Source organism: Meles meles, chromosome 10 (assembly GCF_922984935.1).
Source record: "Meles meles chromosome 10, mMelMel3.1 paternal haplotype, whole genome shotgun sequence".
In the NCBI taxonomy this organism is placed as follows: domain Eukaryota; kingdom Metazoa; phylum Chordata; class Mammalia; order Carnivora; family Mustelidae; genus Meles; species Meles meles.
Window position 1 is genome coordinate 74,385,646 of NC_060075.1, and position 25,452 is coordinate 74,411,097.

At 36.8% G+C, this 25,452-nt stretch overlaps 1 protein-coding gene across 2 annotated transcripts in view; it reads right to left on the bottom strand.

Moving 5' to 3' along the window:
* GTPBP10 (GTP binding protein 10) overlaps nt 1-25,452 on the bottom strand; it is a 28,989-nt gene that overhangs the window by 2,996 nt on the left and 541 nt on the right. Inside the window, exons 2-8 of one of the 2 annotated variants that reach the window (XM_046019948.1) lie at nt 22,700-22,893; nt 13,634-13,725; nt 12,281-12,425; nt 7,546-7,619; nt 6,064-6,116; nt 3,673-3,780; nt 3,040-3,117 (exon numbers count right to left, since the gene is read on the bottom strand). In XM_046019948.1, coding sequence (XP_045875904.1) covers nt 3,040-3,117; nt 3,673-3,780; nt 6,064-6,116; nt 7,546-7,619; nt 12,281-12,425; nt 13,634-13,725; nt 22,700-22,893 — 744 coding nt within the window. The remainder of the gene's footprint in view (nt 1-3,039; nt 3,118-3,672; nt 3,781-6,063; nt 6,117-7,545; nt 7,620-12,280; nt 12,426-13,633; nt 13,726-22,699; nt 22,894-25,452) is intronic. The other variant, XM_046019949.1, reaches the window with a different exon arrangement.

Here is a 25,452-nt window from a genome sequence, read left to right on the forward strand (position 1 = left end):
GAAATAAATAAATAAAATCTTAAAAATAAACAAACAAACAACAAAAGTGAAGACAAAAGAAATGGGAGAAATATTTACAAGACATGTACCTGATAAGGGACTTATGTCCAAAATATACAGAACTCTTACAACTCAACAAAAAAAAAAGATAAGTAATCCAACTTAAAAAATGCACCAAGAATGTGAACAGACATTTCTTCAAAGACATAAAAATGGCTGATAAACATATGAAAAGATGCTCAACATCATTAGTCACTAGAGAAACCCAGGTCAAAACCATAATGAAATACCACCTCACTTACTAGGATAACTAAAAATAAAAAACACAGGGGTGCCTGGGTGGCTCAGTGGGTTAAAGCCTTTGCCTTTAGCACGGGTTCTGATCCCATGGTCCTGGGATCGAGCCCCGCATCAGGCTCTCTGCTCAGCGGGAAGCCTGCTTCCCTCTCTCTCTCTGCCTGCTGCTCTGCCTACTTGTGATCTCTCTCTCTCCCTCTTTGTTAAATAAATAAATAAAATCTTTAAAAAAAATAATAAAAATAAAAATAAAAAATAAAAATAAAAAACACAGACAAAGGAACAAGTTTTGGCATTCTTGTAGAAAAACTAGAACCCTCACATACCTTGCTAGTACAATTATAAAGTAGTACAATGGTGCAGCCACTCTAAAATTCTGGCAGGTCCTCAAAGTGTTAAACATTGCCTGACCATATTACCTAGCAATTCTACTTCTAGGTATATATGCCCAAGGGAAATGAAAACATGTCCATACAAAAACCCATATTCAAATGCTCACAGGAAAAATGTGACAAGGATATAAGATATAAGAAGTCCTGGAGGTAAGCAACATCATGCTGTGTTAGAGAGAAATCATGTGGCTAAGAATAAAAAGTGGGGCAGGAAGGGCAGAGATGAACTGCTAGGTAGGAGCCAACCCTTGCCAGATTCAAAAACCATGTTCAGGGTAAGACTTCAACCTAACAACAGGGGGGGAGTCACTGAAGTGTTTTATTTTTTAAAAATATTTTATTTATTTATTTGAGAGAGGGAAAGAGAGTGCATAATTAGACAGATTGGCAGGCAGACGGAGAGGTTGAAACTGGCTCCCTAGTGAGCAGAGAGCCTGATGTGGGGCTTGCTCCCAAGACCCTGAGATCATGACCTGAGCCTAAGGCAGAGGCTTTACTGACTGAGCCACCCAGGCACCCCACTGAAGTATTTTAAGCAAAGAACAAGCATTATCTTGGTGCTTTCACAAATACAACTCTAGCTGCCACATTTAAAAAAAAATGTACTAGAGAATGGTATTATTATTATTTTTTAAAGATTTTATTTATTTATTTGACAAACAGAGATCACAAGTAGGCAGAGAGGCAGGCAGAGAGAGAAAGATGGGGAAGCAGGCTCCCCGCTGAGCAGAGAGCCAGATGCGGGGCTCGATCCCAGGACCCCAGGACCATGACCTGAGCTGAAGACAGACACTTTAACCCACTGAGCCACCCAGGCGCCCCTAGAGAATGGTATTATAATAGCATTTTGTGGTGATGGATGGTAGGTACACCTGTGGCGAACAGAGATGTAGAACATAGATGAAGAACATAGATGTAGTTATATCTATATATTATATTCTACTATATAATATAGTAGAACATAGAACATAGATGTAGATAGAGTTACTGAATCACTCTGTTGTACATACCTGAAAATACTGTAACTTTGTGTGTCAACTACATTTCAATTTAAAAAAATGTACTGAAGAGAAGTGAGACTGGAAGCAATGTGATAACATAGGAATACTTAAAACATTCTAGTGAGGAGGGCTGATGATTTTAACAGTGTGGATGAAGACACGTAGATGAATTTCAGAGATTTAAGATATGGAACTGATAGGGCTTAATGCAGGTGGTGAGAAAGAAAGAAGTGAGACTAACACCCAGGATTCTGGTTTACAAAACCAGTAAAGTTCAGTTGTATGCATATTAAGTTTGAGAACGTAATGGGACAGTCAGTGAAAGATACTCATTAGGTAGCTGGTCTAAAGCAAGACCAGAAGACGTAGATATCAGAAAGATCTGGCAGTCATCAGTGTATTAACTGTAACTGAATGCTACCTAAGGAATGAACAGAAAAAAGCAAAAATATAGACTGAGGGGCGCCAGGGTGGCTCAGTTGGTTAAACATCTGCCTTCGGCTCAGGTCATGATCCTAGATTCCCAGGATCCAGCCCCACATTAGGCTCCTTACTCAATGGAGAGCCTGCTTCTCCCTCTGCCCCTTACCCCACTCATACTCTCTCTCAAATAAATAAAATCTTCTTAAAAAAAAAAAAAAATAACCAAGGGGTGCCTGGGTGGCTCAGTGGGTTAAGCCTCTGCCTTTGACTCAGGTCATGATCTCAGGGTCCTGGGATCAAGTCCTGCATCAGGTTCCCTGCTCAGCGTGGAGCTTGCTTCCCCTCCCCTCTCTCTCTGCCTGCTGCTCTGCCTACTTGTGATCTTTCTCTCTGTCAAATAAATAAAAAGAATCTTTAAAAAAAATAGACTGAGAAATAGTCTAAAAAGTAGGAATAAAAGTTCAAGCAAGAATAAAGTCTGAGAAGTATGTAATAGGGATTTAAAATAAAGGAGGATTTCATTGGTTGTAATAGGTTGAAGCATGGGTTAACAAAGAACTGGAGAAAGATGGGCGCCTGGGTGGCTCAGTGGGTTAAGCCGCTGCCTTCAGCTCAGGTCATGATCTCGGGGTCCTGGGATCGAGTCCCGCATCGGGCTCTCTGCTCGGCAGCGAGCCTGCTTCCCTCCCTCTCTCTCTGCCTGCCTCTCTGTCTACTTGTGACCTCTCTCTGTCAAATAAATAAATAAAATCTTTAAAAAAAAAAAAAAAAGAACTGGAGAAAGCAAGTTTAGATGATTCCTTGACATCAAAGCTTCAAAAAGTAGAGGTAGAATATGTATTTATTATAATTATCTGTTATTTAATACAGTTCTATATGCCTACATGTCAGACCAAATGCAGAACACAGTAAAACAGAAAACCTACTTTTGTAAGCAATATTATGGTTTCAAAGGCAGTTCTGTATTGAGTTTGGGAAGAAAGCTGAAATCCATAAATATCGACCTAAAAAAAAGATGGAAAGAGACAGTTTTTAACATAACAACAGCTACAAATTTCTGTTTTGAAATGTTTTACTTTCTCAAGTTAAAAATAATTTCTCAATCTATACATTATTGTTAATTCAGTAGTTCAAAATGAGTAAGAGAAACTGTGGTGTCAAGGCAGCCATAATTATTCTGATGAATTATAATATTAATGAAATAAGAAACTAGTATAGATAAAACAATTTGTATGAGATACAATCTAATATATAGCTCCAACACCATCAATGAAGTAGGAAAGAGATACTATATAATAGCGTAACAGTATGCTGACAACCTTAAAGAATTAAACCTTGATAAGTATGGCCAAACTTACATCTGATATAGTCATGCCACCTCTACTCTATATTATAAATGAAGATTACTTACTATATTTGACTCCCATTTAAACACTTAGTGGAATAACATGTGATAGTAACTTATCTTTTAATCTTCTTATTATAAAGAATTTCTAGAAAAACTAAATACATTGATTTTCACATTCATTTGAACATACATTGGTACACATATGACTTACAACAAACAGTAGTTGTTTGGTTCTTTCTATATGCTTGAGGAATTTATGGCCCATTCCTTTGTTCATATGTGCTCCTTCTATTAAACCAGGAAGATCAGCTACTGATATCTAATACAAAATTAAATGGTTTAATAAAAAAAAGAAAATAATTACATCCCCAAATTTTCATATTTCAAATACAGTTACTAATTTGTGATTATCACTGCATATTTATAAAGCCAAGACATTAAGAATCAAAACCATTTGTTATCAGAAATTAGAGTCCCATTTTTACTTACTAATCTAACAATCTAAGAATTCTAGGGATTAGTTTAACATTTATTAATCACATAAGTACTCTTTAGAATTCCATCGATTATATTGTTCAACATGAACCTGTCACAGAATTTCAACTTTCTGAATTCTTAAAAGTATAGAAGGATAGTAATTCAGCAGACATAGACTTACAGCTTTGTAGTTTCGAGTTTTAAATTCCACATGTAATTGAGTATGTGGCACCACTGTTCCTTTTCTGTTTGTGTTCTACCAGGAGGACTACTGACCATTTTTGAAAAGTAAAGGAGAAAAGTTCTTTTTTTAAAAATTTTTTTAATATATATATTTTTAAAGATTTCTATTATTTATTCAACAGAGAGATAGAGATCACAAGTAGGCAGAGCGGCAGGCAGAGGGAGAGGGGGAAGCAGGCTCCATGCTCAGCGGAGAGCCCGATGTGGGGCTCGATCCCAGGACCCTGGGATCATGACCTGAGCCGAAGGCAACTGCTTAACCAACTGAGCCACCTAGGCGCCCCAGGAGAAAAGGTTCTTATAACTCCTTTTTGAAATGGTAAGTTATTAACTATTAGTCCACCTTTGTGGTTTTCAAACCTCACTGCACATTAGAAACACCCAGGGATATTTTATAAAGTAGAGATACCTAGGCCCTACCCCAAGGAATGTGGTTTCAAATCTCTGGCGCCTAGGTTTCATTTATCATGTTGTTCTGAAGCCATCCAGTTAATTCGAACTGGATGTGCAGTAAGGGCTAAGAAGCACTGCTCTTCATACACTGCCCCTGTGGATAGGATTTCACAATTTTAAAGGAAACTGTGGCTATGTGACAAAGCAGTCACACAGACAAAATACAACAAAGTTTCATGTCCTGAAAATATTTTTTTCATGTTGGCGGGTTCTCCATCTGAGAATTCTGCAACTGAGAATTAAGTTTCCCTTAAAATTTACAGTGTTCTCTTTTCTTCGAAATATTGTTCTCCATATTCAAGTTATTTATAATTTTACTTATTCTATATAATGAAGTTTTAAAAATTTTTCTACTGTTAAATAACTTATATAAATGAATATAATCTTTTATGTGTCATTGATATATCATCACCTTAAATCCATACTTTACCTTAGGGTTCACTCTTGGTGTTGTGCATTCTACTGGCTTTGACAAATGTGTATCATCATGTACCCACCATTATGGTATCATACAGAATGGTTTCACTGCCCTAAAAGTCCTCTGTGCTCTTTTGGTCATCCTTTCTTTCCCCTTAATCCTTGGAAACCACTGATCTTTTTGTCATGTCCATAGTTTTGCCTTTTTCTAGACTATGACATAGTTAGAACCATACAGTATGTAGCCTTTTCAGATTGGCTTCTTTCCCTTAGGAATATGCATTTAAGTTCTTCCATACCTTTTCATGCCTTCACAGCTCAATTCTTTTTAGTGTTAGATAATATTCCCTTATTACCACAGTTTATTTATCTATTCATCTACTGAAGGACATCTTGGTAGCTTCCAAGTTTTGGCACTTCTGAACAAGGCTGTTATGAACATCCATGTGCAGGTTTTTGTGTGTATGTTGCATTTGTGTAAATACCAAGAAGCATAAATGCTTGTCATACATTATATATTTAAAAAAATTTGTTACTTTCTTTGTTATTTGTTTTCACTCTAATTATTCAAAAGATCTATAGTTATTCCTTATTAAGGAAAAATAAGTTTTAGTAGCTAGATCAGAATCCCATGCAATTAAAAAAAATTTGTTTTAGAAAGAGAAAGTTGGAATAAAATAAATTCCATAAACTTTAGAAAATGTTTTTAGGAACAAAAATCCATAATCAAATATAGCAGTAAAATAATGCAATGAGAACAAACAGAGATCAAAGAGATAAAGATGATTCTATGCTATAACGATAAACTGGACCTAAACTTTGGAAGGACAAAAAGTTATATTTTCATATGATATTCTACTATGATCGTGCTCAGCAGAATTGATTCGATCATGGTCTCATTTACCAAAAACAAAATTCTGCTACTTTTCCCCCAACACCACAGAAACAATCAAATATTACACAGCCCAAGCATCAAAAGCACTTCTAGCCCAATGTCTTTAAAAATACTCACCTGTTTGAAATCATCATACATAATCTTTCCAAGTTGAGGCTTTAATGTTGTAACTAAAAGAAAAAATAAATCTAGGCTAGAATAAGGCTGGTACTCTCAAAACTGTCTTACCATTATGTATAAAATAAATAATACTTTTTTTTGGTAAACAATTTAATTCAGGTTATATTCTCATTTGTTGGAATGGAAAATACAATTATAATCTGCATAGGGATACAGCTAATCTAATCAGTGGGCTTCAAAGTTCTTTGGCTGTACTTTAAGGAGCATGATAAAGGTGCTGCTGGGTAGAACAGAATTTAGGTTTCTATCACTGGATCTGTGGGTGAAATTTGTTTAGTCCTTTCTCATTCACTTATCCTCAAGCCTTATCGATTCTGCACTAGCCTCTTTCCTATGACTCTGAACTTTTCTAGCTCTTTCCTTCTCAAGAGTCCCTGTACTTTAACAATAAATATTGGTCACGTAATTTATAGCAATTAGACCCAAATTAACTCTACTTCATCAGAGTTTAATTTTAGAATGGCTTAATTGCATTTTCCAGGTCAATGGATGTTTCTATATCTTTTTATTTAATGATGACAGAGATTCTATCACATTTATTCATTACGTGGTCTAGGCATCATTATATTTCATCTAGCTACTGCAATAACCTAACTATTCTTCCCAGACCCATTAAGGACCCCCACACCATCCTATTTTCGACATCACATGTGGAGAGATCTTTTTGAAAAGCAATCTAATCATTTTATCCTTTGATTAAAAGGCTATGAGCTGCTCTTTAGATATAAAGAGCAAAGCCTACCTGGTCTATATGATAGAGTTTCTACTTACATCTCCTGCCTCATCAATTCCCTCTTTCCCTTATTACATGTTCTCTAGACACACAGATCTCCCTGCCACCAGAGATCCTTTGTGTACAATACTACTTCCTCTGACGGAAGCACCTTTCACATCCACTGTCTGTCACTGATTAATGCAAGTATTCTTCATACCTCAGCCCTAGCATCACACCTTCCCAAAGTTTAAAGCAGCTACTGACACTCTTTCACAGAATTATAATATATTCTCTAATAGTCAGGTGTGATATATATGCCCTCCCCTACTAGTCTGTAAGCTCAGTAAGAGTCAGAACAGTATCTGTTTCTGCAGAACCCACTGCAGTTCACAGAAATAAATACTTGCTAAATGAATGAAAGAACACTGCTTGATAAAGGGTAGGTGCTCAGAAAATCACAACTAAATCAAATAAGTGATTATACAAAGGAGAAATAAATGCAAAGAAGCAAGTATCTAACAAGTAGTAGAAACTTTGTGGAGGGCTAAAGAGATTTCAAGGATTAATGGGAAATGCATGTATGCTGGCAGCCAAGTTTTCAAACTAAGGCTACCTCAGAGTTGTCACTTTATTCAAATACAAAGAAAGATAAGTCTTTAAAAATTTACCTCCACACATTAAAATACACAACAAATGATACTTACATGCATAATCTGCAATTGCAGGTTTTGCATGAGAAACCTGACTTAGCAAAGAGGATTTTCCAGCATTTGGGAATCTGAAATGAAAAAATAATGTAATGAATTAAAACAAATATTAGTATTGTTAACAATACTCGATTATCTCTGAATTCCTAACATATCAGGAAGTACATTTCTTGAATATCCCTGGGAATAAAAACAGACTATAAATTAAAAATAATCCTGGGGACACCTGGGTGGCTCAGTTGGTTAAGCAGCTGCCTTTGGCTCGGGTCATGATCCCAGCGTCCTGGGATCGAGTCCCACATGGGGCTCCTTGCTCTGCAGGGAGCCTGCTTCTCCCTCTGCCTCTGCCTGCCAGTGCTCGCTCTCTCTGTCTCTCTCTCTCTCTCTGACAAATAAATAAAATCTTAAAAAAAAAAAAAAATCCTGAACGGGGCCGCCTGGGTAGCTCAGTCATTAAGTGTCTGCCTTCGGCTCGGGTCATGATCCCGGAGTCCTGAGATCGAGCCCTGCATTGGGCTCCCTGCTTGTTGGGAGGCCTGCTTCTCCCTCTCCTGCTCCCCCTTCTTGTGTTCCCTCTCTCGCTGTGTCTTTCTCTGTCAAATATATATATATTTTTAAAAAATAATAATCCTGAAAAATGTGAATGAAATATACATAGGAAAAAAATAAAGATAAATTTATGCTGGACACTAGAGATGTTTTAGTATTGGGAGTATAATTTAATTATCTTTTTTTTTTTTTAAAGATTTTATTTATTTATTTGACAGACAGAGATCACAAGCAGGTGGAGAGGCAGGCAGAGAGAGAGGAGGAAGCAGGCTCTCCACGGAGCAGAGAGCCTGATGTGGGGCTCGATCCCAGGACCCTGGGATCATGACCTGAGCCGAAGGCAGAGGCTTTAACCCACTAAGCCACCCAGGCGCCCCCAATTCAATTATCTTTAAAAAGCCTGCAAATCATAGAAAACCAAAAAGAAACTAATAAAAATACCAACAATCCACTAATTCTAGCCAAACAATGACAAAATATTGCTTATATAGCTTTATAAATTTTCTTTAATATGTTTTATACTATATTTCCAAATGTATATAAAAGTAGAGAGAAGTAATGAATCTCGTTTAGCAATCACCTACCTTCAACAATTTACACATTCCCAATACTTCTTTTAAAGTTGGTTTGTACAGGGACTCAACTAAGGTCTGTGTATTACAACTGGTTAATGTATCCCTTAAAATTTCTTTTGGTAAAGATCTCCCCCATTTTATTTTCTCTTTGTAATTTAATTCAAATTTTTTTTTAAAGTTTATTTGAGGAAGAAAGAGAGAGCCGGTGTGCGCTACAAGTGCAAGTAGGGTGAGGGGTTGGGGAGAGAGAGAATCCTCAAGCAGACTCCCCGCTGAGTGTGGAGACCTACAGGGGGCTTGATCCCAGGACACGGACACCATGACCTTAGTGGAAATCAAGTTGGGCACTTAACTGACTGAGCCACCCAGGTGTTGCTGCAATTTTATTTTTAAGGAAACTGGGTCATTTGTCCTATAGCATTTCTTTCCCATAGTCTGGATATTTTTTTTTTTTTGATGACACCCCCATGATGTCCTTTAGCATGCTCCTTTGCCCCAGTTTTTCTATAAATTGTTAGTTTGAGATAAAGCCTTGATCAGGTTCAGTTTTGATTTTTTTTTTTTCCTGAAAGATTACTTCATAGTTGGTTGGCCTGCTTTTTAAACTGAGTAATATAAGGTGAATACTTTTCAAGGGCACACTGTAATTTACTTAATTTCCTATTGTTAGGCATGTAGGTTATCTCCAATTTTTTACTATTAAAAATAACATTGCAAAAAAATGTATGCAGCTAGAAGGACATAAACCAACATTAACAGTCACTCCAAGGTGGTGAAATTAATAGATACTTTTCCTTTAAGAAAATTTTCTTTTAGCATTTATTATTTGTCTAACTTTGGAAAACTTTAAACACCGCAGTTATTATCCCTGAAATTTTATTTTAAAGATTTTACTTGAGAGAGAGAGTGAGAGTACACCTGAGCCCAAGCAAGGTGGGAGGGGCAAAGGGAGAGGGAGAAGCAAATTCCCTGCTGAGCAGGGAGCCTGATCCAGGGCTCAGTGACAGGACCCTGAGATCATAACCTGAGCCAAAGCCAGAGGTTTAACCAACTAAGCCACCCACGTGCCCCTTTCCTTTTTTTTCTTTTTTAAAAGATTTTATTTATTTATTTGACAGACAGAGATCACAAGTAGGCAGAGAGGCAGGCAGAGAGACAGAGAAACGGGGAAGCAGGCTCCCTGCTGAGTAGTGAGCCTGATGCGATGCAGGGCTCAATCCCAGGACCCTGAAATCATGACCTCAGCCAAAGGCAGAGGCTTAACCCACTGAGCCACCCAGGTGCCCCAATGACTCACTTTTCTATGGAAATAAGTATTGTCTTTTTTTTTTTTTTAAATACAGTATTATCTTACACCTCATTATACCTAGGTCCTTTTAACTTTCTGAAATGCAAATTGCAGTAATTTTTATTCATGATTATCCCTAACTAGACTTGCTTATTTCTTTCCATTATCCTATTTTCATAACAGTATTAAATGCGGAAAAGTGCCAGTCACTATTTCCAAGGAAATTGAAATCATGTGAAGAAAAAGGATGCTAATGGTTGAAGAAATGATAATTGAAAATTTTCTTGAAAAGTACTTAATAAAAATTTTAGAGGCTGAAATCCAACCTATGCAAAGATCAGATTTGACAACAGCAGTACAAATACGTTAGTGATAAGCACCTTAGTTCTAAGGTTCAGTTCATTCCTGAAACCAGAAAACAGGTTATCTGTTTATGCTGGTATTCACAGTAGTAACTTTTTAAGAACAGTTGCCTAATTTAAAAGTATTAAAATATATACATTAAGCATTGCACTTAAGAAACTTGATGCTTTAAAAAGAAAGAAACTGGATGCATCAATTATTGACTGTATTATCAAATCCACTTTTTTTTTTTCTGTTGCACATTCTATATTAAGAGGGGAGAAGAGTAAGGAATACAGTAATTTTCAAGGCAGCTGTAACAAAGTAACACAAATTGAGTGGCTTAAAACAAAGAAATTCATTCTCTCATGGTTCTGGAAAATAGCACTTTGAAATAAAGATGGAGGCAGATTGATTTCTTCTGAAGGTTCTGAGGAATCAAATCCACTTCTAATAGTATTTCACTATATGTACTCTCCAATATGTTGGCAATGTAATGATGATGATGTTAGCAGCTATCATTCATTACCCATTCATAAATCTAACGCATGTGTTGTGCTGTAAATGTGTTATCTTGTTCACATTTTAGCAACATCTCTAGCCACTATTAAAAATGAGAAAACAAAAGCTTAGAGACATTCTAAAACTTACCCAAGACCTTCTAGGTGATCTCCAGTGGATATGAGATTCTAAACCAGTCTCTTACAGGAGTCCCTCATCCTCACCCCACCTTTACCACTTAGCCTTGTGAGGCTGAGGTCTCCACAGAATTTGAAACACATTTTTGTAATGAATGAGACTGCGAATGGCTAGATTCTCAGTCTTGTTCATAAAACCTTACTAAGCCTACAACATTGTGAAAAATGAATGTTATTAAAGAAACTATGCCTGATAACTATGTTTTATGGAAAAGACTAAATGCAAATGGCAAGCCTGAACACCAGGATCGCATCTTTCCCTGTTATAATGTCAGCAAGAATGAGGCCTTCATGAGTTCTAAGCCAATGCTGTTAAGACCTAGTAGCTAGACGGGCATGACAGGAAGTGAGGGATTCAGACTGATTACTCTGTTTAAGAAGCAGTGAGGTGGCTGGAGTGGTAGATAAAGAGAGTTAAAAAGAAGCTATGTAAGGCACGGAATGGAACTGGAAGTCTGAAGTAGAGCCAGCAATAGGTAGTGTTCTCTACCTCTTTAAGTCTTTCATGTTACTTCTGCGTAATGCTGAAGGGGTGGGGGCAGGCAGACAGGGAGAGAAGAAATGCAAAGTTGAAGTCTTCACTTCCTTAACCTACTTTCTAGCTTGCTATCTGTCCCCCTCAGTCAGGTGCCAGCACTGCAAACTCTACAGCCAGCACAGCACTGTTTGATGAAACAAAGGAAGCCTGTGAAAGAAGAAGACAACATTGTGGGGTCTGCAGTACTGAGAATGGACAGATCGTAAGTAGAGCATGAAGGACAGGGAAACAGTCACAGTGAGATCCAACTTGGTGTTCAATAATATCTAAGTCTGATGGCTGAGACTGTCTGTATGGGCCGTTAGCCACCCGATCAACAGAGCAATACCTCTATAAAGACTTGTAGGCATATCTTAAGCATTTTTTTCTCTTTTTCCTTCCTCCTATACACTTCATAAAATGTGGTCTGGAATTTAATTTTATTCCTTAATATCTGGTAATTGTCTTTCACCTTTCTATACTACTGCATTTGATTGATTTCCTTTCTTGATTCAACCTTTACCATTCCCATTAGACTACTCAATTGCTGTGGTCTTCCTTTCTTTTTATAAATAAATACTAATTGTAAAACTCCATGTTTGCAATGTCAAAATAACTTTATTTAGCAGCATCCTCAAAGTATACAAACAACACACAAATTCCATAAATGAGACTGGTCCCTAATTACCATTCATATTTATCTCATATATTTACTCATGAACTATTTGTCAAATTAAAAAAAAAAACTACAAATGATACTTACCCCACTAGGCCTATATCAGCTATAAGTTTTAGATCAAGGCGAATGACTCGTTTCTGGCCTTTCAGTGGTAAGAAATTAGTGAATAATTTACCACCAAGGCCTCCTTCGGCTACCAAAATTCTGTCTTTCTCTTTATTGAGCTCTCCTTAAAAAGACAGAGAAAGATACTTAGAACAAAGATTACTACTTGGAGCTAATCATTAATGACATTTTGCATTCAGAAACAGATGCCAAAAAATTCCAACTTATAAATCTAAAAAGCTGTATCTTTACAATAATCTTAAATCTAACAGTTAATTTTGAACAACTTTAAAAAAAAGTTTTAAAATATTTTTTTAAAAAAATTTACTATTTGAGAGAGACGGAGAGACACTGAGTGAGCACGTGTGTACCAGGAGGATGAAGGGCAGAGAGAGAGGGAGAATCTCAAGTAGATTCCCCAGTGAGTGAGGAGCCTGATGCAGGGCTTGATCCTAAGACCCCGAGGATCATGACCGAAGCTGAAATCAAGAGTTGGCTATACAACCAAATGAGCCATTCAGGTGCCCCTTGAAAAACACTTTTCCCCTTGAATAGCTTTTATATAAAGTTTTTAAATCTCTTATAAATTAGCAATTTAAGTAGCTTTTTTTTTTTTAAAAAAGATTTTATTTATTTATTTGACAGACAGAGATCACAAGTAGGCAGAGAGGCAGGCGGAGAAAGGAAGGAAAGCAGGCTCCCTGCGGAGCAGGAATCCCCATGTGGGGCTCGATCCCAGGACCCTGGGATCATGACCTGAGCCGAAGGCAGAGGCTTAACCCACTGAGCCACCCAGGCGTCCCTTGAAGTAGCTTTTAACAAAACTATTTTTTAAAAAGATTTTATTTATTTATTTGACACAGAAAGCGAGATCACAGCAGGCAGAGAGGCAGGGAGAGTCGGGGGCGGGGGAAGAAGGCTTCCCGCTGAGCAGAGAGCCTGATGCGGGGCTTGATGCCAGGACGCTGAGATCACAACCGGAGCTGAAGGTAGAGGCTTAACCCACTGAGCCATCCAGGTACCCAATTTTTAAAAAAATTTAAAGAGGATCTATTCCCCACAGTTGCCAAACAACTTTAAAAAATATGTACATTTTGGGGCGCCTGGGTGGTTCAGTGGGTTAAAGCCTCTGCCTTCGGCTCAGGTCATGATCCCAGGATCCTGGGTTCGAGCCCCGCATCGGGCTCTCTGCTTGGCAGGGCGCCTGCTTCCTTCTCTCTCTCTGTCTGCCTCTCTGCCTGCTTGTGATCTCTGTCTGTCAAATAAATAAATAAAATCTTTAAAAAAAAAATATGTACATTTTCACAACCTTAGAATCTATAATACACTTACCTATAATTTTACCATTTTCATCTGTTACTGAAATACCCACAGGTACAGGAATTTCACAGTCTTTCCCTTTGGACCCTTTCAGTGCATTAACTCTACAAAAAAATAAAGCTAAATTAAAATAGGGAAAACCCACTATATTAAATGGACTATACGCAACAAATATAATGGCTTACAAATACTAGAAACCAACTTTTCTTGTTAATGCAGATGTTAAATGGCCAAATATCAGAGGAAGAGAAAATTATTGCTATTTATTTGCATTTTAGACTATCATATAAAAACAATAAAAATAAAACAGATAATAAGACAAGAAATAATAATAATAATAACAGGTAATGATGTAAATTACCAAGCTAACCAAGTCATTTTAGCTCATGATGAACTAAAATATTATACGACTAAAATAGAGAGTCATTGCTGTAACACAAATGAGCTAGAAAAAACAGAATTATGTAGATGTATGTAAACGAAAGAGACTGTGGGAAAAAATAGGAAATCCATTGAATAACAAATGTTTTAACAAACGGACCTCAAATAAGAGTACTTTAATTATAAAGAGACTGGGCGCCTGGGTGGTTCAGTGGGTTAAAGCCTCTGCCTTCAGCTCCGGTCATGATCCTAGGGTCCTGGGATCAAGCCCCGCATCAGGATTTCTACTCAGCGGAGAGCCTGATTCCCTTCCTCCCTCTGCCTGTCTCCCTGCCTACTTGTGATCTCTGTCTGTCAAATAAATAAATAAAAAATCTTTAAAAAAAAATTATAAAGACACTGGTCTTTTTATAATTGTGTAATTAGCAGTGTAAAAGTAGCTCATGATAGAACTGGTACAAACTTTTAACAAGCAATTCTACTTCTGGAAATTTATCCTAAAAAATAACTGAATAATCACGTAAAACACTATGTACACTAGGATATATTTACATTGTGACTATAACAATGAAAAAGCCTATAATTACCTAAATGAATGAATGCCAAAAAAGTTGTTTCCAATAGTATATTAGTATGCAGCTATTCTGAACAATTCTCTGGCATGGAAAAAAATGTTAAAAGAAAAGGTTGGAAAATGTTGTGCTCTCATATTTGTACCCCCCAAATTATATATACATCCACATAATCACAAGCTAACTACCACAAGTCATTTTGCATAAACGTCTAAAAAAAAAAAGACTTAAAACAGTCAAGAAAAGGTTAATAGTAGTTATCTATGCGTGGAAGAATTATAGGTGATTGACTTCTTTTTTTCAAATTTTTAAATTTTTAAAAAGATTTTATTTATTTATTTGACAGCAAGAGAGAGCACAAGTAGGCAGAGAGGCAGGCAGAGAGAGACGGGGAAGTAGGCTCCCTGCTGAGCAGACAGCCCCATGCAGGCCTCGATCCTATGACCCTGAGACCATGACCTGAGCCGAAGGCAGAGGCTTAACCCACTGAGCCACCCAGGAGCCCCTCAAATTTTTTAATTTTATATGATATTTTTATAGTGAGCTAGAATAACCTTTTATAGAGATAAAATGAAGAAAAATACACAAACAAAAACATTATACAATTACATAATGATAACAACCACGTAAAGGCTATCACATAATTATGTACCACTTATTCAGCCAATTATACATACAGATTCAACATCTACACACAACGCCCAGTGCCTATCACAAACGTACTCCTTAACCCCTACCACCTATTTCACCCATCTCCCCCAACCCACGTCCCCTCTAGAAACTGTCATTTGCTCTCTACAGTTAAGAATCTATTTCTTGGGGCGCCTGGGTGGCTCAGTGGGTTGAAGCCTCTGCCTTCGGCTCGGGTCATGATCCCAGGGTTCTGGGATCGAGCCCCGCATCGGGCTCTCTGCTCTGCAGACAGCCTGCTTCCTCCTCTCTCTCTCTCTCTGCCTGCCTCTCTGCCTACTTGTGGTCTCTGTCAAATAAATAAGTAAAATCTTTAAAAAAAAAAAAAAAAAGAATCTATTTCTTGGGGCGCCTGGGTGGCTCAGTGGATTAAGCCGCTGCCTTCGGCTCAGGTCATCATCTCAGGGTCCTGGGATTGAGCCCCTCGTCGGGCTCTCTGCTCCGCAGGGAGCCTGCTTCCTCCTCTCTCTCTGCCTGCCTCTCTGCCTACTCGTGATCTGTCAAATAAATAAAATAAAATCTTAAAAAAAAAAAAAGGATCTATTTCTTGGTTAGCCTCTCTCTCTCTTTCCCCCTATGCTCATTTGTTTTATTTCTTAAATTCCACATATGAGTAAAATCATATGGTATTTTTCTCTGAGTTATTTCACTTACCATAATACTCTCTAGCTCCACCCACATCTTGCAAATGGCAAGATCTCATTTTTTTTATGACTGAATAATATTCCATTGTATATCTATACCATATCTACTTTATCCATTCATCAGTTAATGGACATTTGGGATCTTCCTGTTATTAACAATATCCTGTTATATAACAATATCCTGTTAATTTGGATATTGTTGATAATGCTGCTATAAATATTATGGTCCATTTATTCCTTGGAATTAGATTTTGTATTTTGTATTTTGGGCGTAAATACCCAGTAGTGTGATCACTGGATCATAGGGCACTTCTATTTTTAATTTTTTGAGGAACATCTGTATTGTTTTCCAGAGTGGCTGCATCAGTTTGCATTCCCACCAACAGTGTAAGAGGGTTCCCCTTTCTCTGAATCCTCGCCAACACCGTGTTGTTAATTTTAACCATTCTGACTAGTGTAAGGTGATATCTCATTGTAGTTGTTATTTGTATTTCCCTGATGATGAGTGATATTGAGCATCTTTTCCTTCATGTGTCTGTTAATCATCTGTATGTTTTCTTTGGAAAAGACATGTCTTCTGCCCATTTTTAAACTGTTTTTTTGGTGTTGAGTTTTATTACTCTTTACATATTCTGGATACTAACCCTTTATCAGATATGTCATTTCCAAGTATCTCCTCACTCCATAAGTTGACTTTTAGTTTTCTGGGTTGTGTGCTTCACTGTGCTTTTATTTTATGAAGTCCCCAAAGTTTATTTATTTATGCTTTTGTTTCCCTTGCCTCTAGAGACAATCTGTAAGTTGCTATGGCCAATGTCAAAGAAGTTACTGCCTATATTCTTTTCTAGGATTTTAATGGTTTCCTGTCTCACATTTAGATCTTTAATCCATTTTGAATTCATTGTTGTGTACAGTGTAAGAAAGTGGTCCAGTATCATTCTTTTGCATGTTGCTGTCCAGTTTTCCTTACATCATTTGTTGAAGAAACTGTCTTTGTTCCATTGGATACTCTTTCCTGCTTTTTCCAAGATGAACTGACCTATAGTTGTGGGTTCATTTCTGGGTTTTCTCTTCTGTTCTACTGATCTATGTGTCTGTTTTTGGGCGAGTACCGTACTGATCACTTGATCACTACAGTTTTGTAATATAATCTGAAGTCCAGAACTGTGATGCCTCCAGCTTTGCTTTTCTTTTTTCAAGAATGCTTTGGCTAGGGGCGACTGGGTGGCTCAGTGGGTTAAGGCCTCTGCCTTCGGCTCGGGTCATGATCCCAGGGTCCTGGGATCGAGCCCCACATCAGGCTCTCTGCTCCGCGGGGAGCCTGCTTCCTCCTCTCTCTCTGCCTGCCTCTCTGCCTAGTTGTGATTTCTGTCAAATAAATAAAATATTTAAAAAAAAAGAATGCTTTGGCTATTTTGGGTCTTTTGTGGTTCCAAAAAATTTTAGGATTATTTATTCTAGCTCTGTGAAAAATACTGTCAGTATGTTGATAGGGACTGCACTAAATATATAGATTGCTTTGGGTAATACAGATATTTTAACATTATTTGTTCTTCCAATCTGTAAGCATGGAATGTTTTTCCATTTCTTTGTGTCATCTTCAATTTCTCCCATCAATATTTTATAGTTTTCAGAACACAGATCTTTTACCTCCTTGGTTAGGTTTATTCCTAGGTATCTCATGGCTTTTGGTGCAACTGTAAATGTGACTGATTCCTTGATTTCTCTTTCTGTTTCATTGTTGGTATATAAAAATGCAACAGATTTCTGTACATTGATTTTGCATTCTGCAACTTTACGGAATTCATGTATCAGTTCTAGCAGTTTTTTGGTGGAGTCTTACAGGTTTTCTACATAGAGTATCAGGTCATCTGTAAATAATAAGTTTGACTTCTTCCTTGCCAAATTGAATGCCTTTTATTTCTTTTTGTTGTCTGATTGCTGTGGGTAGGACTTCCAGTACTATATATTAACAACAGTGGTTAGAATGGACATCCCTGTCTTGTTCCTGACCGTAGAGGAAAAGTTCTCAGATTTTCCCCATTAAGGACAGTATTGGCTGTGGGTGTTTTTGTATATGGCCTTTATGATGTTGAGGTATGTTCCCTCGGTCCCTACTTTGTTGAAGATTTTTATCACAAATGAATGTTGTACTTTGTCAAATTGTTTTTTCTGCATCTTTTAAAAGGATAATATGGTTCTTATCCCTTCCTTTATTAATGTGGTATGTGACATTGATTTGTGAATACTGAGTCACCCTTGTAGCCCAGGAATAAATCCTACTTGGTCATGGTTGGATTTGATTTGCTAGTATTTTGTTGAGAATTTGCATCCATGTTCATGAGGGATATTGGCTTATACTTCTTTTTTAGTGCAGTGTTTGGTTTTGGTATCAGGATTATGCTAGCCTTCTAGAATGAATTTGAAAGTTTTCCATTTCTATTTTTTGGGGAAAGTTTGAGAAGAATAGGTGTTAACTCTTCTTTAAATGTTTGATAGAACTTACCTGGGAAGACATCTGTGCCTGGACTTTTATTTGTTGGGAGTTTTTTCATTACTGATTCAATTTCTCAGCTGGTTATCAATCTGTTCAAGTTTTCTGTTTCTTCCTGTTTCAGTTCTTGTAGTTTATATGTTTCTAGGAATTTAATCCATCTCTTCCAGGTTGTCCGATTTGTTGGCATATAGTTTTTCATAATATTCTCTTAGAATTATTTGTATTTCTGTGGTATTGGCTGTTATTTCTCCTCCCTCATTCGTGATTTTATTTATTTAGGTCCTTTCTTCTTTTTCATACGTCTGGTTAGGGTTTTATCAATTTTACTAATTTTTTTCAAAGAGAAATAGGTACTATTATTATCCCTATTTATAGCTGAAAAAACAGACTTTTATACAGATCTTGAGTACTCTGAAGGATTTACATGCTGAAGGCATGGCTTCTTCAAAGCAGTAGTTTTCAATTGCAACTCAGTAAGAAATAATACAGTCTCACACACACACACACACACACACACACACAAATTCATATATATATATGACTTAAAGGTTTTGTGAAACCCTACTATGTGATAGTGCGGTTTCCTATTCTGCTTTTTTTTTTTTTTTAAGATTTTATTTATTTATTTGACAGAGATCACAATGGCAGAGAGGCAGGCAGGGGGGTGGGGGGGAGGAGCAGGCTCTCGGCCAAGCAGAGAGCCCGATGCGGGGCTCAATCCCAGGACCTGAAATCATGACCTGAACTGAAGGCAGAGGCCTAACCCACTAAGCCATGTAGGCGCCCCCCTATTCTGCTTTTTATATGAAATCTAATAAATTGATTTTACAACTCTAAGGCAATGTTTTTCAAAATACAGTCATAACCAGCACCTAAACCAAGATAGGTGATTGCTATACAACAATATGAATGTCGTATAATGCCACAGAACGATACATGTTAAAATGGTAAATTTCATGTTATGCATATTCTCCCAAAATAAAGGAAAACAACAATGTACAACATACCACAGAACAGAAAATAGAGTAACATACATGTTTGGTTAAAGTGTAAAATGTTTCTCAGTATGGATGGCACAAAAATGCTTTGAAAGTACCAATTAAAAAATTGAAAGACAGAGTCTAAAAACACTAGTTTAGAGTACTTAAAAGAAAGTCTAATAGTTGAGTTCTTTCTTCCCATGATTAACTTTTTCATATCCCCAAAACTACAGCACATGAACAAATCTTTCAAGGAAAAGAAGAGAAGGGAGTTAAAGTTTACACTCAATAGGGAACAAATCTCTTTAAATGGAATTACGTGAGCTTTGTTTGAAAAACAGAAAATGAGGACAGGTGGGGGTAGGTGTAAGAGGTGAGGCTGTATTGACAAAGCTTGGTTGTTTGGGGTAATGATTGGAAAGTACATTCTTGAGGTAAAAACGGGGATAAATGAGGCAATGTGTAGATACCAGCATATAAAAAAACTCCATTTAATTAACTTACACAAAGCTTGTGCACTGAAATTTACAAAGTAATACTTTAAAATCACAGCATGATATACCATACCTCATTGTATGAGTTCATCTTAGAGTGTACTACATCTAAGGTATCATTTTGGTATCTTGTTTATACTTGATCCTCATTAAGTATGCGCTGAATTAAACAAAATAGACACTATCTCTGTTACCACTGCAAAATGAAAATAAATGATAGCTCAATTTCATCAATCTAAGAGTCTCCCTTTTGGTTCTACAGCCAGAAACAAAATGTCATGTAAGGTAACTTGCAAAGCTCTCGTAGATTTCTGATTATTGACAAAAACCAACACTGAACAATTGATTATAAAAATAACATTGAACACTGCATGCCATAGCAGACCACAAAAATGCATCTCTTACACCTGACTGCAGGGAACATCAATGATCCATGACCCAAGCTGATGTGCTCTGAAATCTTAAAGAGATGATGCTTCTCACGCTCTACTTCCTACCAATGATTAGGTACAGCAGGGTAACTAAGGCAGCCCCTTTGTAGGAGACAAGAATTCCTCTGATGTGCAGCTTTGGCTTAAGGAGTCACCATCAGCTTTGCCTAAATTTTCTTAGAACTGCACAGTGGATTAAAATTTTGCCCTTCTCTCTCTCCTTTGTAAGGCTTAGACTTGCACAGTGGTCAGACAACTTTCCCAACATCCTTCAGGTCCCTCTCCAATTTGTCCTTATAGGTGTTTTCCCAATAAATCTCTTGTTCATCGAATCCTACTTTGGTACTTGCTTCCTGTAGGACCCAAATACAGACATATGGTGGCATAATTCATAAAACTATAAAATAATACATTCAAATGCTGGTATTCAGTAAGTTTATTCAACTTAATTTACTTGAACTGCACAAGATAAACAAGACTTTTTACCTCCTCCTCCTTTAAATTCTTCCTTAGCGTCCATGACACTGTCTTTCCTGACTCTCTATTTTTAGATTACACCTTCTGTTACTTTTCCTTAAATGTTGGTGAATAACAGAATTTGATCCTCAATCCTTTTCTCTTCTATAATGCACCCACCCTAGTCCATGCTTATGATCAACGAATTTATCTCTAGACCTGACCATATTCCTCAATCACAGACATGTATTTCAAGAGTTTGCTGACATTTCCAAAGATCCTTCAAACTCCCGTTTCCTACATCTCAGCTGCCACTTTCTGCTGTAATCCTTTTCAAAGAACGATACTATCATCTACCCACTCCTCAAAACGCGGAAGTCAGCCTTGATTTATCATTCTCTTTCAACACTCCATCAATTACCAAGTCTTATTTATTTTACGTTTTTAATATAGTTCTAATCCATCCATTTCTGTCAATCTAATTCATCATTCAACTAATTTTAACTGAGTATCTACTATGTACCAGTCACTTTAGTAGATACCTGGGAAGAAATGATGATCTAAACTGTTATGTTCCCTGCCCCAATGGACCTCAGCAGTAGTCTAGTTAAGAGAGCAGACACTAATCAAATACATGAGAAAATGGAAAATTATAACTGTGACAAGCCTTATGAATTAGAACTTAAAATGGGAGTTCAAATGGGAATTCTGACTTCATAAGGGAGGTCAGGAAAAAGACGTGAGCTTAAATCTAAAGGGTTCATAGGAGGCAACTGGATGAAGGGGAGGAAAAAGCATTACAAAAAAGGTAACACAAACAAAGCCCCAGTGATAGAAGACAAATACCAGTAAAAAATACTAAAAGAAAGCCAACATGGCTGAAATGCAGAAAACACAGAATGCAGAGGGAGATGAAACTAGAATGATGGGTATAGACCAAGCACTGTGTATTTCATCATTTCTGAAATATTGCAATATTCTCCAAACTGATCTCCTATCTTGAGTCTCAATCAACACCTCCAATTCATTCTTTAACCAATTATGCCCAGAGTGATTTTTCTAAGACACTAATTTATTAATGTCCCTTGCGTATTTAAAATCTTTCAATGGCTCCCCATCACTCTAAGATAATCTTCAAACTCTGTAACACAGAATATCAGGCTCTTCTTGATCTGGGCTATAATGTCTTTGTTTTAAAATGAGCCACCCCATTTGTACCACAGTTATGCTAGAAATAAGTATTATTTCACCAGTTTTTTCCCTCCTAATGCACTGTCTTTTTTGTTATACACTTACCAACACACCTTTTCCTGCCTTGATTGTCTGGCAAAATTCTATTTCCCTTTCAAGACTTGGTTCAAGCACCACTTCCAAAATACAGGTAACTGAGTATGGTTTTTAAAAAGTTCTTTTCATATTTTGAGGGCAGCATATATTCCATAAAAAATAACAAAAATTTACAAAAAATAAACAGAACGTTTTGATGTTACAGGGAGAAGACCAAAACAAGTCAAAGGAAAATACACAAGGGACTTAGTGAAACAGGCTCTAAATCTTAAGATCCCAGCAGAACTATTGGTGATGGTAGGGTGGGTAGAACAGGTGAGATTTGAAAAAGGTTTCCTAAAGATTGCTAAAAATTTAATTTTAGAAGAAGATAGTGGAGGTCATTTTCTGTTTTCACAGCAAAGTACAAAAGAATATAAACAGACACTAAGAGAAGAAAAGGATAAAAATGTTCAAAAACTGAAACATTCCTTAGTATCTACCCTTTTTATCTTTACTAGAATTGAAGATAATTATTGTAGACTTCTGCTCATTTACAAATATAGAATATAATTTACTTCAAATTACCAATTCAATTTTGATATTCTAATGTTTTTTTCCTCTGGGATTAATTTTCTAAAATCAAAGTCATTCAGTAAATACTTACCGACTATTTGCTCCTTCTCCAGCCACAAATCGTTTCTGAGGATATTTGTCTTTAAGTTGTTTTAAAGTCATCCTGTTATGGGCTACAACCCAGACGTCACCACCTTTTCCACCTTCTCCGCCTAAACGAGGGTAACCCATTCCACCACTTCCTCCTTTGGTGAAGAGTCTTAGGTTATCAATGAAGTTTCCATACTTAAAAAAAGAGAAAGAAAGAGATCATTTGTATACCAAACATGCTTACCAACTTAGAACTCCCAATCCTTTTTTTTTAAACACTAAAGCTCCTAAAAAAATCAATACTGGCTTTCTGATTGTCAAATCTATAGTCTTTTTTCTTAGTTCACCTCTGGTTTGACCTCCCTCTCCCATTTGATTAACTCTCTTAAGATCTCTTTTTTTCAACTGTCAGTTGTCCCACTTTTCTGACACTGTCCCCCCCTTTTTTTTGAAAGATTTACTTACTTAATTTTAGAGAATGCATGCACGTACAAGCAGGGGGGATTGGGGGAGGAAGAGGAAGAGAGAGAATCTCAAGCGGACTCCATGCTCAGCAGGGAGCCCGATGTAAGGCTTGATCTCACAACCATGAGATCATGTGCTGAGCAGACATTATAAATCAGATGCTTAACCAAGTGGGAGCCCTGTCCCACTTTTCAATCTAGATTTTCTCCTCTGGGTGATATCAGACTGTACCAGTAAACTATCACCTAGATGAGATACTCTATATATCTAGTCTGTTGGTTATCTCCATCAGGAGGTAAGCTTAATAGTTTAAAGCAACCAAGAGCAAGATCTGCATTTAATTTATATTTGAAACCTCTCAAATATGTAACTTTTTCTTAGACATTAGTTGAAAGGGTAATAGTCACTGTAGATATACAACATGGCAAAACCAAATTTTTCCCCAGATAAATTCTGTTCCCCCAATAGTCTCTCAAATAATTGAACCACCATTTATCTAGTCATTGAGTCTATACTGGGGAATCTCTGACTATACCTGCTTCTTTTCTCAAAGCTCTATTACCTATTTCTCCTTTCTGATACTTAGTATTTTGACCATTACACTGGCTCTAAAACGCTCCTGCAATGTCTAATCATTCCTTCAACTCAGCCTTTGTCCTGCTGCCTGAGCTATTTTTCTGAAAATGGATTTGATCTCTAATTATATTTCTCCCTACTCAAAAACCATTCATGTTTGTTTTTGCTGTTTATGAAATAAAGTCTAAAATTCCCAGTAGTAAAAGTTCTTAACTTATTCTTCCAATTTCATTTTCATTTGTTCAATCTCCATCTCTCCTTCCTCTCTTTGCTCTGTACTACATAATCTACTATCACATTTCCATGCCACTCTGCTCAGATTTTTCCTCCAATGCCATGTGTTCTTTTCTACCATAAACCCACCCAAATGTCAATTTTCTGATGTCTTTCTTTATTCCTCTAGTCAACACTTACTGACTTTGCTGGACTCTCTCAGCAATTAGACCATATCTCGCCTTTTGAAATCTTGTACTGCATTTAGTATTTGTTTCCCTCACTAAACTTCTGTAGGTAAAGATCCTAACTTCTCAAACTATCAAAATTCCTTACAGAGCAATTTCTTTAATTGACAGTCTTTAGTCACTTAGCATAGGTTAAGTACCAAAACATCTTTTTCCAAAGTATGTATAGTCCACTGACCATTCCACTATATTCTGGAGGAGGGGATAAGGATAGGTCTCCCTGGCACATTTAGTAAAAGCTCCCTTGGTGATTCTGATGCAGTTTAGTTCTCAGGTTGCAATGGATGGGAGCACAACAAAGATTTAAAGTTTAGGTTTTGAGTACACAAATGTACTCATGAAATAGAATGTTTTAAGGGAACAGGGTGGAAGGAATATCTAAAAGATGAACTGGAGGGCTTGCCGGAGTATTTTTCTTGCAGATGAAGAACTTATACTTTGATTCTGCCAGAATAGATCAGAAATGAGTCCCGTATAAGTGAACAGATCCCCCTGCAAACAACATTTAGTGGAAGTGACTGTTTAGGACAGTAAGGTTACACAAGCAGCATTTCATAACTGAGCCACACAAACACACAAAGAAGCAGTTTCTTTTTGGTTGAAGAATTAGTTCCTCATACACCCAAATACTACCTTTCCCACGTTTCTTTTCTATTGGCTACCTATTTTCTGGAAAACAGAAGACTGGATGAAGTATGATTTAATTTGGGGTGCCTGGCTGGCTCAGTCAGTAGAGCAGGTGACTCCTGATGTCAGGGTCTTGAGTTCAAGCCCCACATTGGGCATAGAGCTTACTGAAAAAACAAAAAACTTCCAAACTCCAAAGAAAAAAAAAAAGAAAAAAAGAAAAAGAAAAGACAAGAAAGAATAATTTAATTCAGAATATTATTAACCATGCCTCTCTCTCCAATAAAAAGAAAGTTTCCGTTTTTAAAGTTCCATTCAATGTGTAAAACATTTCTTACTACTCTAGATTCATCGTATTCAGAGGTTTAGAAACCAAACTTAAAATGAATATCTGACTGTCGTCATTTTTAATGACGCCAGCAAGTCTCAAAACATTACTAGTGAGGCTCTTTAAGATTTTTTTCTTTAAAAAAAAAAAAAAAAGATTTTTTTCTTTAATTTTGAAGCAACTGTAAATTTTTACAGAAACGATGTCTAAAATGAGCACTGCATAAAAACTGACCTAAATTTCTTGCAAGAAGGCAAGCCAATTACATTACTTTCGTTTCCTGATGAAGTTTTTAGA